The 13,204-nt window shown below is 38.2% G+C and overlaps 2 protein-coding genes across 2 annotated transcripts; both read left to right on the forward strand.

The window, feature by feature from the left end:
- Nucleotides 1-397: 397 nt before the first annotated feature.
- Nucleotides 398-9,391, forward strand: stard3 (StAR-related lipid transfer (START) domain containing 3). Its single transcript, XM_057354558.1, is given in 15 exon segments — nt 398-438; nt 1,679-1,933; nt 2,490-2,567; nt 3,018-3,095; nt 3,208-3,261; nt 3,409-3,526; nt 3,637-3,738; nt 3,827-3,882; nt 4,107-4,199; nt 4,279-4,341; nt 5,301-5,396; nt 6,751-6,830; nt 7,130-7,237; nt 7,329-7,422; nt 7,620-9,391. Coding segments are annotated over 14 exon segments (1,362 nt in total). The 5' UTR covers nt 398-438; nt 1,679-1,699; the 3' UTR covers nt 7,728-9,391.
- Nucleotides 9,392-10,367: 976 nt separating this feature from the next.
- On the forward strand, nt 10,368-13,171 carry mreg (melanoregulin). Its single transcript, XM_057354584.1, has 6 exons — nt 10,368-10,461; nt 10,533-10,753; nt 11,307-11,469; nt 11,560-11,650; nt 11,843-12,006; nt 12,685-13,171. Exons 2-6 carry the CDS (start codon nt 10,662-10,664, stop codon nt 12,883-12,885), a joined length of 711 nt encoding a protein of 236 aa, XP_057210567.1. The 5' UTR covers nt 10,368-10,461; nt 10,533-10,661; the 3' UTR covers nt 12,886-13,171.
- The last annotated feature ends 33 nt before the right edge of the window (nt 13,172-13,204 follow it).

Here is a 13,204-nt window from a genome sequence, read left to right on the forward strand (position 1 = left end):
GGGTGAACTATCACTTTAATATAACAGTAATGTTATAGTATTGTTTACATAATTTGATGTCTCTCAATTTTTCGAGCTTCTTATTGAACAAAATAGACAAAGACACAGTCAAAGTAATGTAACAAATATAGAACAACAAATATACATACAGCCAGGGAAAAGATCAATCATTACACAAATACTTTTCATAGCATAATGTTTATGGATTTTTGTCTCAATTTTAATTGATTCTTTATTAAACCAAACATAAAGGTTTACTTTTACTATATTTACATTTATGGATATAAACTTGTTTTTCAAAAATATTGCATATTAATTAATTAATTTACGTCTATCCTGAATCACGTGACGCGCCCCGATCAGCTGGCGGATGTGGCGTGACCTCACTTCCGGTTGGACATTATTGCGGAAGAGAGGGTGAATGATGCGCTGATTCTGGTGAGTTTCGCCGTCGTTTCTGACTTTATGTTTGATTGTTTATTCTCAGCGGCTTCCGGTGCGTTTTCAGAACACACACATATCTTTTATTCATCTTCGTCAGATATAACGTGCGCTGGTTTAGTGTCCGTCATATATTTTAAAGTACAAGTTTGTTATTGGTGTAATATACGTGTCCACTGGACGCAGAAGTGTCAATATACCGTTGCTGGTGATGAATATTAGTTACGAGTGTTTTGAATATATAGTTATAGTTTGCTTATGGTTGTTTACGGGCTTTTATTTTGCTGTTTGCACATTTAAAGCTCGTGTACACATGAGGAATTGCATGCATGTTGACTTTGCAGAATCAACAACTGCTTTTGATTTTTTGCTTCTCGTCTGTTAGTTCTCTGGCTCGTTTATTTCATGTGATTATAACTACGTCGTTTTCTTTGGACAAGACAGAGCTGACTTGAAATAAATAACAACACATTTGAGAGTTTATTATTTTGCTTGCTTTCATAATAAGCAGTGATTATGGGAGAAAGAATAGATGAAACGTTAAGACCTTCTTGTTTTATTTTTGTAGAGATGTCTGTTGACAGGATTATTGTTGGTTTCTGGTGGTTACTAGGACAGTAGTTCAGATATTACTCTACTTTCAGTTTTAACATTTTCATTGTTATTTGTCATAGTTATTTGTTTATATGTGTGTTTTCATGTAGTGTTACAATTTTTTTAAGAACACACACGTGCAATGATAGTGTGTATTGTGGTCTGTTTATAAATCTATCATTCTAACTGATGCATCAAAGTCACAAATCATTCTTGCAATTTTAGTCAAATCTCATCTGTGTTGGAGTTCTATATTTAATATGCTGTGTTGTGTTGTATTTGGCAGATGCTTTTATCCTAAACAACTTACAGACCTTTCAAAGTACAGTACAGTATGTGTTTTCCACTGATAATCAATTCCACAACCTCTGCACTGCTATACCGACTGTGCCACAACAACATTAGATAACATCACTAAATGTTTGGCAAGGCATTCAAATCAATGTACGTATAAGTTACTATATGATCTATTAAAGGCTCCACACTGGCCCACGACTCCAGACGTGATTGTGATCTGTTCTCAAAGGCCGCTTGATCAGATCATGTCTTCAACCCATTCCTTTGATCACTTTCTTCCACTATCTTCCGCTTGAGGACCAGACAGAGATTCTTAAGATTGTGTCGTATCTTTTCTCTCGTTCAGGTGCTGTGCCTCCTCCGCTGTATGTTTGCAGGAATGCCGAGCGGCGTGAACTACAGCGAGTTGAGCGGGAGTCTTCCGGCCATCGCTTCCCTCAACGCGTCGTATTCCCAGGCGTCTCTGTCTCTGCCCTCGCCTTATTACCCCCCGCTGCCCCCGGGAGAGAGGAAAGCCATCTCTGATGTGCGCAGAACGTTCTGCCTCTTTGTTACGTTCGATCTGCTTTTCATCTCCATGCTCTGGATCATCGAATTAAACGTAAGATTTTAGGTGATCTTCTCGCCCTGCATGCAACCCACTGAACGTGTGGTTTCTTTGACGCCCTTTTGAGTTCCTTTTTTAATATGTGCGTCGTTTCTGTGGGGAGATATTTTCACTTTCTCGTAGATGATGGTACGTGTCTGTTTCACTTCCTCTGCTGGAGATCATGTGAACACACCCTTCTGTCATTTGCATACCATTCTTTTTAAACCTCACGAATAGTAAATGTACAAAACTGTTTCTGTCCACTCCAGTGTACTCCTGTTTTGCATTATCTTAATGATAATTGTATTATCGGCACATTCATTTCAGTAAAAACTAGTTTTCATACTTTTCCTATTTTAGAATTCTTAGTATTTTGTTTTATGCAGTTTAGGTGAATCTCGCTCTCTCTCTCTCTCTCTCTCTCTCTCTCTCACTCTGTCTCTATCTCTCTCTATCTCTCTATCTCTATAAGGTTTTCCTTATATTTTGCCGTGTGGTAATGTGATGTGCAGCTTTGGAAATTTGTAATAGAGTTATTAAAATTCAAAACATTATCTCTCTATCTCAGATCAATAAGAGTATATGGACCAGCCTTGAGTAAGAGGTCGTTAACTATAACTTCAAGTCGTCTTTTTTTGATATCTTCGTAAGTATCATAATCTACAGTATATGTTCTTAGCTGTTCACAATCACACCTGCAAACCCTGAGCTACACAGATTTTCTGTTTGTATACTTGATTATCAAGTGTTCTTGTAAACAAGTCTTAGCTTTTATCCAAGGCCACTAACATTGCATTATACATTGCATGATACTATACATTTGTATCTATATGAGTATGTGGCAAACGAAGTTTGTTTTTTGGGAAGCAGTTAATTTATTCCAAGCGTGAGAATCACACAGCTAATGTCACGCTCTTTCATATGTTGAGCTGATCATGTGAATTTTGGGTTTGGATTTCATAAACAAAGCCTCCTTATGCAATAAAGACACGTAAGAACACCGCAATTTTTAAGAATTGCCATTGGCGTTGTTACATGGCCAGTTTTGTTTTATATTTAACAAATGACTTCCTTCCCTTTTCTGTCTGTGGCTCAGGTTTTAGCTCTGTTCAGGTTTCTATGTTTGCAGCTCGGTTATGCCGCATTTCGTCTGAGACACTGGTGGGTTATTGCGGTAAGAGAAGCCACTACACGAGCAACACCTGAAAATCATATTTTGCAGAATAACGTTTGCTCTTGTTGTACAACTCAAATATCATCACCAGTTTTGGTTTTTGTTTTATTAGATCACTACCCTGGTGACCAGCACCTTCCTGATCACTAAAGTCATCTTGTCTGATGTGAGATTTTTCACACATCTAAATGAGTTTCAACCAGTCTTTGTTCCTCAGCTGAATCTCTCGAAAGTCCTCTAACCTCAACTGTTCATCGTGTTATAGTAACAGAAATTAGATGGGGAAGTGATCGGTTCTTTCTGGTTCTTTCAGTTGTTTAATCAGAATGCCTTCGGCTACGTTCTTCCGATCACCTCTTTTGTGGTGGCGTGGTTGGAAACCTGGTTCCTGGATTTCAAAGTGCTCACACAGGAAGCAGAGGACGAGAGAGGTGAGGATGTATTTCAGATGGGGTCATTCAAAATATTTTTGTGAAGTTTTATAAGTGTTGGAAAGAGGTGAACATCCTTGTAATAGAGCTGTTTTTTCATTGTCCTGCAGCGTATCTGGCAGCGGTTAACGCCGCGTGCGAGCGTGCTCCTATGATCTTCCCTACGGCTGTGTCTGACGGACAGTTTTATTCCCCACCCGAGTCCCTGGCAGGTAACATCACAATAGATTTTAATCTTCTTCTTATTATGACTTTTATTCATTATTATCCTCCTAATAATATCAAATAATTGACTTGCAGGATCTGACGAAGACCTTGATGAAGAGGGTCTTGGCAGGAAAGCAGTAACAGAACAAGTATTAATAGTTGTTTTAAATTGTCATTCATTCATGTATAAACTCAACTTTGTTTCAGACTGATCAAAATCTGTGCCACATGCATATCCAGCCAATCAGATCGGACCCTGTGATCGTGCAGTCGGCACCGATGTTCATACTCTTTGTTGCACAGCATTTTATTACTATATTTTAAGCTTTAACTTTTAAAACTGATGTAATGAGCATACATGGGTTTATTTCAGGAGAAAGGGTTTGTGAGACAGGGACGGGAGGCCATGGCAGTGGTGGAACAGATACTGACACAAGAGGAAAACTGGAAGTTTGAGAAGAGTAGTGTACGTACATGTCTATGCATGCAGGGTTTGTGGGTTATGGGCTCGTTTGAGCTGTAACATGAGTACGTGTTGTTCACAGGACCAAGGAGATGCAGTATATACACTAGAAATCCCCTTCCATGGGAAGACATTTATTTTAAAGGTATAGTCACTTTTTGTTGTTTGTATGCTTCGTATCCGATGAAAAAGTCGAATGCTTTTTAAAGACTTCAGGTTCACTGTATTTGTATCCGTAGGTAGACTTGGTTTGCAGTGTTATGAGTTCTCACATTTTTCACATATAAGACAACGAATGATATGAGAAAAGTGCTTTATAAGTCATTTTAAACAGACAGAACCAGACTAAGATAGATACATTTTGAGATAAATTTGGTTTTCATTTTAATTAATTAAAAATATGAATGTTGCCGTTTAAAACAGGTTAGACTGCTCCATAGACTAAAATGGAGAAAACAGCGTCATCAAATAGTAAATAGTGAACATTCGAAAAGTTAGAATTGTCATAACATTTATGAATGTTTCATTATTTTGAATCCTTGCCAACAAAATGAAAACATTTTTATGTGGAATGTATGATTTGTGCTTAAATGGCATTCAGATTAAAATGAGTAGTTTTATTGGGTTGCAATGAGGACATTTTGTCCATCTACAAAAAAGTGTAACAATTGTGTGTGCCTAGTTTAAAAAACATTTATTAAAGCTAATTAGAGTGAAATATTAAAACTCAAATAAAATACACACCTTTTGAAAAATGTATGTTTGTTTGCATGAAAAAAAAATTGAAATGGACAAAATGTCCACACAAGCACATAAGGGTTCATTTAGAAAAAGAAAGTTTCTGTTTCATTGCTTTCATAAAAAAATGTTTAAAATGTACTACAAATCAAGAGTAGTAATATAATTAAAACTGAATATTTCTGTGATGATTCTGTTTCAAATGTAATCAATTTAGATATAAAATATTTCTATTTAAAATGTAGATAAGATCATTTGTTCAAATATAGTTATTTGTGAAATAACTGACTGCCTCTGTTTATAATGTAGCTCATTTTGATTAAGTCGATATTTCTGTTGAAACTGTAGTTGTTACGCGTGTTTCAGGCTCTCCTGCAGTGCACAGCAGAGCTGGTGTATCAGGAGGTCATTCTACAGCCAGAGAAGATGGTGCAGTGGAACAGAACTGTGTCTTTGTGTCAGGTATCATCCCACACAGATCCCAACACATCTTCACACTATTGTCGGGCATTTACAGGAAAAGACCGGTAGACCAGTTACGACGAATGACGACAAGAAGTCAGGAATGCCATTAATAGAAGAAAATGTACTGAAGAAACATAGTTTGTAGTTTTGCCGGCAGAAATCCGTTTCAGCACTCTCAAGGAGTTCCACAGGCCGACCTGCCTTACATCCAAAGTGCAGTAGTATTTAAGCTAACAGAGCCAACTACGTCATTACTTGGGTAAATCAAGCTCACGTGATTGGCTATCAATAGATAAACAAGAACACAAAGCTCTCAAACACCTCTGGAGTCATGAGACAGGACAATATAGTCCTAGAGATTATCAAAGATGACAGGCATATACTATATATATATAATACGAATTAAAACATGACGTTACGTCTGTCTCATGATTTTCCACTCGTTCTCACTTTCCTGAAACAATACAATCACACACACACACACACACACACACACAAACTCCTCAAGGGTAGATTGTGCGCTAACAGAAGATGTTTTCAAACATGATGATAAGAAGTCCCTTTTCACAGAGGAAGAGAGAGCCGAAGCGTTCTTTACAGACTTAAACCATGAATTATTCTCCACTTGCTGTATCAGAAAAGGTTGGTCTTAGGGGCCATTCAGACAGAACGCGTTTTACCATTCCAATGCGCTACTTTCCCATTGTTTTTCTATGTAAACACGCGTTTGATGGACGTGCAGGACCATTACGCTCGCGTCTTTTTGAGGCGCATTTTTTAAGATGCAAGTTGAAGTAAAAAAAATCAACTTTTACATGCAGAGCTGCTCATCGATGTCAATTCCAAAAGCAGTGAACCAATCAGAAGAATTTGGAGGCGGGGCAAGCGGTGCGAGCTTATGTTTACAGTAGCAAGTTGGCATGACAACTGTTTTATTTGACGGCAACATGGAGGAGGATGCATTTTAGGCTACGCTTTTAAAAAAAAAAACATTTCTGAGCGTTCTGTCTGAATGGCCTCTTAATCATGCTTAAATCATCCATTTAAAATAAGATAATGCTGAATAATTATTGATTCATATTTGTCAAAACCACACAAAAGTATTTATATTTGAAGACGGCACCCGTCCCTTCACTAGTGTTAGGTATCTCTACAAAAACTCCAAACACTCCATGCTGTTTGGTTTCTGTTTTGGAAGCCACGCCTACAGTCAAATCTCATCGGACCGAAATCCTGTTTCACATAGCTGTATATTAAACATTATGTTGTAAATGACTCAAATCTACGAAAGCAGAGAATGAAGATGAATTTGTTTCAGTGCAGGAAGTCATCTTCACCGATCTCTCCACAGATTCTGCAGCGGGTGGATGACAACACGCTGGTGTCATATGATGTGTCTGCAGGAGCTGCTGGAGGCGTCGTGTCTCCCAGGTGTCAACACGTTTACTGTTTTACCGTCTGTTGTGTGTGTTTCATCAACATAAATGATGATCAATAATCTCAGAGCAACTCAACCAAGACTGTATGCTATTATATAATGTAAACTTTGCACAGATGGGTTACCAAAAAGCATGGGCAACACATGAATACTTGCCTCAGTGTATATTAATGTGGTACTATAATGATTCAATTATAATAACTGTAATATAGAATATATAAAAACCTTATATTGTAATAAGAATTTGAAGCGTTTTAATTTCAAGCGTCTCTTTTTTGTTCTTGATCATCAGGGACTTTGTAAATGTTCGTCGGGTGGAGCGCAGGCGAGACTGCTACGTCTCTGCAGGAATGGGAACCAATCACAACAGCAAGCCGCCATCAGGCGGACGCTTCGTCAGGTCTGTTGGACTGTCTTTGTAACCTTTTAGTTTGTGAACGAAACGCTAACCTATAGTCATTTCTCCTTTCTCATTCTGTCGTGTGTCTCAGAGGAGAGAACGGTCCCGGTGGGTTTGTGGTGTTGAAATCCAGCAGTAATCCATCCGTTTGCACCTTCATCTGGGTGCTTAATACAGACCTCAAGGTAGGAGCTAGTTTGAAGCTGCCCTGATAAGGTCACATCAGTATTCATACAGCCAAAAAACTGATGATCGTCTGATCACAAAATATCACAAAATCCAAGATAACCACCAGGGGTTCTATTACCAAACATATCTCCTCAATGTTAGATACTAAACCATGCAGATGTATTTTAGAATGACATCTCTCCTGTCCTGACAGGGTCGCCTGCCACGTTACCTCATCCACCAATCACTTGCCGCCACCATGTTTGAGTTCATGTCTCATCTCAGACAACGTATAAATGAAGTTCAACTGACGTACCGGTGATGTGAACCGTCCAACACATCGTACATCACACTGTGCCATAGACTCTTCTGTCAGACGTTTGACTGCGCTCGAACTATTGCAGCACATGGGCGGACGGATATACTGTCAACAAACAAGAGGACATCAGATAAAATAGACAGGACCTATGGAGGAAATACGGTAAAATAATTTGTGCCTAAAAGCCACTGTCGTTCCTCAAGCAAAAGGACTGAAATGAGAAGGCTTGTTCAACTTCTGAGCCAAACATGCTGTGATTTCTTCTGCTTTTACTAATGCCTTAATCCAGACATGCGTATACATTAGTCAGAAATACTGTTTTAGTTTGTATGGTTTGTAATCGGCTTATATTGCCAAGCATAGATGCTGTATTATTTCATTGTAAGGAAATATATACATCTATAACGTTTGCTCATGATAGTAACTGTGAATGTTAGCGAAATACTGACATCATGCCTTTATTTGTTATTCAAATGCATAAATTGTTTTGTCGTGGGTTAATCTTACAGAACCGGTTAATAATGGTGATGTGCTTAATTGTCAATGCAAATACATGAAATCATAACGGTCCAAAATTGGGTTCATTTTTTCATCATTCAAGGTGAATATGATCTAAACAAGTTTTCATGAGATTCACCCGCTAATGTAAAGGGGTTTGATCACGCATAATAACCGGTTTAATGCTATCTTTGACATTTGTTGTAGCTCTGGTGGACAGAATTATATTCTGACATCTACATTAGATTTTCCTCCGTAAATGGCAATCAGAAACTCAGTTGAATGAAAAGAACAAAACAGACCTTCGGTTGAAATGTGCACATTGTCTGATTATATTCTTTATCATATTTTTGTTTTCTTGTTTTCACAGAGAATTACTGTAGACACTTTACAAGTCCACATATGTCATATTCATACAGAAACCAGTTTAAGTCACCAAACTTTACGTTCAGTACTTTCACTATTGCATGTGTCCTTCATGAACTGAGGGCCTTGGAGTTATTTTTAATATTTGTTACTTTGATGGAGAGAGAAACTGCTCTATCTGATGTATTACAGGGTATTGGGTTTAACATACAGTAATGGCACATTACAAAATGTTTTGGTTACTCGGTAATACAAAAAAGTGTGAATGTTGCCTGATGACATTAAAACGGCCTTCTGTGCTTTATATTGAAGCTCTTGTTTGTTTATTTGTGTGCCTTTGTTACTTTTAGCCTCACTTGAAACACGGGTTCAGAATTTCTCGTTTTTGTCCCTGTTTTGGTCTTCACAGACTGACCGTGTTTGCTGACACTTTTTATTTTCGACGAACTTGTTGCAGTTCTGTTATTTTTATACTGTTTTCAGGAAGGTCGTGTAAAGCTATACAGACATTTGTCATGTCATTGAAAAGGTTTTTAATGATGATTCAACGTTTAATAATTATAACAAACGACTGATGTGGGATGCGTGTTACCGATGGTGGATCTAAAGAACAAAAATAAAAGTAGTGGCTCTAATATTGAAGCTGTACTTAAAATGTATGAAAGTACATTATAAAACGGGACAGATACCAGAAATTGTCTTTATTTTGAAGGAAAGAGATTTGCTTTGTCTCTTACAATGGTGTAAGATTTGCCTTAAAATATGTGCTTGTGCTTTCTTTGAAATAAATACTTTGATCATTTTTCAAGTTTGACATTTGTTTTCTATATTCATGCATTTTTAAGTGTGGCTTAAAAAATGGTTTGGGCCCATTTACGTGAAGGCACTTTTATCCAACGCGTCAAGTGAGGTGTGTTTATTTCTTTGTATTGCTTATTATACATATTTTAATATATATTTTTGTCATGTTTTCCTTTCAATTCCTCCCTGATTTAATCACATGGATGATTATTAGTAGTGTGTTTTAAATGGACAGCCGTTGGCTGTTGTGTTGTGTGCCATGTGACCGAACACAGCCTATGATCCCCTCGTATGAGTCTCAAACACGTAACATTTGCTTGGATTTCTCGCTCATGCCCTTTTGGATCTTTTATGAGGTGAAAGGCTGGTTCAGGCACATTCGGCCATCACAAAGATGGTGTTACCTTTCTTAAAAAAACACACACACAACATCAAATATGAGGCCAATGGGTGTGTTGTGTTCGGTGGCCTGAAATGTGGTGTATTCACCAAAAAAGAAAAGTTTGCTCAGCGAAGAGACGTTTAACAGCTGAAAAGTCCTTGTAAGCCAGCAAAATGATTTTAAACGGCATGCAGAGCCAAATGTTTTATAAATGTGTATTTGGATTCAGTCTAAATGTGTTTTGCTATTATAATTTAAAAAACGATATTACAAAATCACAGTTATTTATTCTTATGTGAAAGATAGAGCAACTCGCTCACAAAATCACAGTTTACTTGCAATTTTGAACAAAATCAAAAGCTCAGTCAATGCATTTACTGCTTTATCATTTCCACTGAAGCGCTTTTGAAACTGAGAACTGAGATTGTGCAGCAGAATGTAATGCTTTTGTGTAATCCAAAGATCATTTTGCACGGCTTTGTTGGAGTTTGTTTTGTACGTTCACGGAAGGATCAAGCACATCTGAGTTGCTTATTTTAGAGGTTGGAGATGGCCTCAGGTTAAGCTGAACTAACTCATGACTAAACCGTGATGCTATTCATTCCAGAGAGAGGAACAGAAGTGTTTCAGTCGCTCTCCGGATCCCAAAAGATGCTTCATATGCTTTCGTCTCATGGATAGTTTTTTAGTGTGAGTAACAACAGAACAAATATAGTACAAGATTTTCTTTACAAATATCATGTCTTTTTTCTCTGTTTCAGGGATGTCACTGATATTTGCTGGGAGAGAATGATGTGGTCTCTAACGCTCATCTGGTGAACATCTGCCCATCTTTCTTCCATCTAATCTTTGTGCACTTTTATCCTTGTCTGTATTTATGCGTTTTGGTGATGGGTGCGGCGTTCAAGAGGTTCTGTGTGCGATTCTGCTGCTGTTGTTGCTGTGACGACGACGATGAGGAAGAGAAGAGACCTTTGATCAGGTCTGTGGATTTGAGGGTCTTTCTTTTTTGGATTACGCAATGGCTTGTTCACGTATAACTTTCTTTAGTTATTTAGTTGCTTATTATTTTCTAATTTCTTTTTTTTACTTTCTCCAGCACTATAAAACTCTCACTTAGCTCAGCTGTTAACGGAAATATTTAAAGTGATAGTTCACCCAAAAATGAAAATTCTGTCATCATTTACTCGCCCCCTTGTCATTTTAAACCTGTGTGACTTTCTTCCGCAGAACACAAAAGAAGATATTTTGAAGAAAGTTGGTAACCGAACAGCACTGGCCCCACTTCTACTGTATGGACACAAAACCAATGCAAGTGAATGGGGACCAGTTAACAACATTCTTCAAAATATCTTCTTTTGTGTTCTGCGGAAGAAAGAAAGTCATATGGGTTTGAAATGACAAAAGGGTGAGGAAACGATGACAGAATTTTTATTTTTGGGTGAACTGTCCCTTTAAATTCTTGTTTATACATTTTCAAACTTTCAGCCCATTGAATGCTGTTCCACATGTATATGTTTGTATGTGTGTGTCAGTAATGAGACGTTAGAATATTTTGACCGTGAGGCCAAAAAGAAGCGGGACCAAGAGACCAACCTGTGGAATGAGCCGGGAGACTCCTCCCACTCAGAGAGAGACGATGACCGGATGCTTTACAACCTGCTGCAGTGCAGAGCCCAAACCCGCAGAGGGTCACAGGTACACACACACACACATGGACAAATGAATTCAATTCAGTTTCTGTCATTTGTCAAGTGAAAGAACAAGATGGTTTCACTTATATCCTAGGGCTACCGGCGTTTGAGCGTCGATATTCAGGCCATGAGAGAGGTCAGGAGAGAGGTGCGAGATAAATGGAAGATGATTTTAGAGAACCTGGGTAAGAATAAGTTATGCGTAGGTGTGTGGGAATGGACCTTTATTAAAAGATCGATCCCTGGATGCATCCAGACTTTACAATATTTACAATACATACAATTTTGTATATGACTCAAAAATGAAAAAAAGGTCAAATCTATCTTAAAGGAAAAATGTTGAAGGATTATGAGTGTGAGATGTGTGGTTTGTTCAGGTTTCATGGCAGAAGCGGAGTCTCTGTTGACTGTCTCTGCCAGCGCTTCATATGACCGCATGAGAAACGCAGCGACCGCTCGGACTCTCCTCCAGACTCTCCACACTGAGACATCAATATTCAACAGTAAAGAGTCGCCGCCCGAGAGATACCTCTTCATACTGGTACAGCTCACTTTAAAAAAACATTCTATAAGAAATCATTGTTTTTAACTTTAAAGTCCCTGTGAATCGCTATCGTTTTTACTTTTACTTTTTTTTTTTAATTCTGACACATTTCCGGGTGAAAAGGAATTTCAAAGGAGAAAATTAGTGGGCGTGGCTTGCGTTTTTCCCTGCAAATTGATCTGATGTGTAAAAACAGCCATGGCATTTTGAAATGAAACTGGCAGCAGACTGACAGTCGAAGGGGAGGAGTTAACGGATGCTCCGCGTCATTTGAGATGGATCATTACATTACAGGGCGGAAGTGCATTTTCAGATTTTAACTGAAGATAATGAGGGTACATGAATTTAAAAAAGAAAATGACCCATATTGATAAACTATTTACAATAAACGCTGCAATATTTCATGAAGAATTAAGAATGATCATTTTTTATTTCACTGGGACTTTAAAGATAATATACATTAGCCTAAACTTCAACTGAAAGAAGCTACAAACGATCAATTTCTGTGATTTGCAACAATCGAGTTTGTGTCTTTAAAAAGTTATTTGTGAAATAATGATTTTGTCCTATATAAGAGAATGTTTTGGTGGATGTTTGGTTTAAATCATGACTGTATGGTTCGGTTGGTGTTTTGTAAAGTTGTTTGGAAAATCCAAATCTCCGTTTCTCTCTCAGGATCGGCTCATTTATCTGGACGCCGCTGAGGATTTCGTGGCCAAGGCCCGTCGCTTCTACCCTCCTAAAGATGATGACGACGACGACGATGATGAAGAACAGACCAGTGCGATTAATCTTCCTCTTCTGCTGTCTCGTATGAATCAGAACATATCTGGAGGAGAGGAAGAGGAGGATGAGAACACTAGACCAGAGGAGTAACTTTCAGAGTGCTGGTTGAGTTGATGTCGTGTAAAGGGTCATCTGGAGGGTTTTGGGGGGTCAGTGGACTATCTGGACTGATGTTGACTCAGGTCCGGGTGAGAGAGGGATTGCTGAAGGTGACTTGCACAGGTTAACCCAAGTATTACAGAAATCCTTTGACGGAAAAGCAGGGGAATTATCACAACATCGGATGTAGGATGGGAAGAGCAGATGGGTTTGTTTATATGAAAGTGATCAATAAAAGTATGAGCTGCAAATAAAACTTGTGTGTTCTCTTGAGGTCCGTCTCTGCTTGTGTGTTCTCGTAGATCATATT

Source organism: Triplophysa rosa, linkage group LG16 (genome assembly GCF_024868665.1).
Source record: "Triplophysa rosa linkage group LG16, Trosa_1v2, whole genome shotgun sequence".
In the NCBI taxonomy this organism is placed as follows: Eukaryota; Metazoa; Chordata; class Actinopteri; order Cypriniformes; family Nemacheilidae; genus Triplophysa; species Triplophysa rosa.

Bases quoted from the DNA above. Each gene is read 5' to 3' on its own strand.
- mreg (XM_057354584.1), top strand. From the start codon at position 10,662: ATGGGTGCGGCGTTCAAGAGGTTCTGTGTGCGATTCTGCTGCTGTTGT. The intron at 11,470-11,559 runs GTACACACACAC...CTTATATCCTAG, and splicing joins AAACCCGCAGAGGGTCACAG to GGCTACCGGCGTTTGAGCGT. The intron at 12,007-12,684 runs GTACAGCTCACT...TTTCTCTCTCAG, and splicing joins AGAGATACCTCTTCATACTG to GATCGGCTCATTTATCTGGA.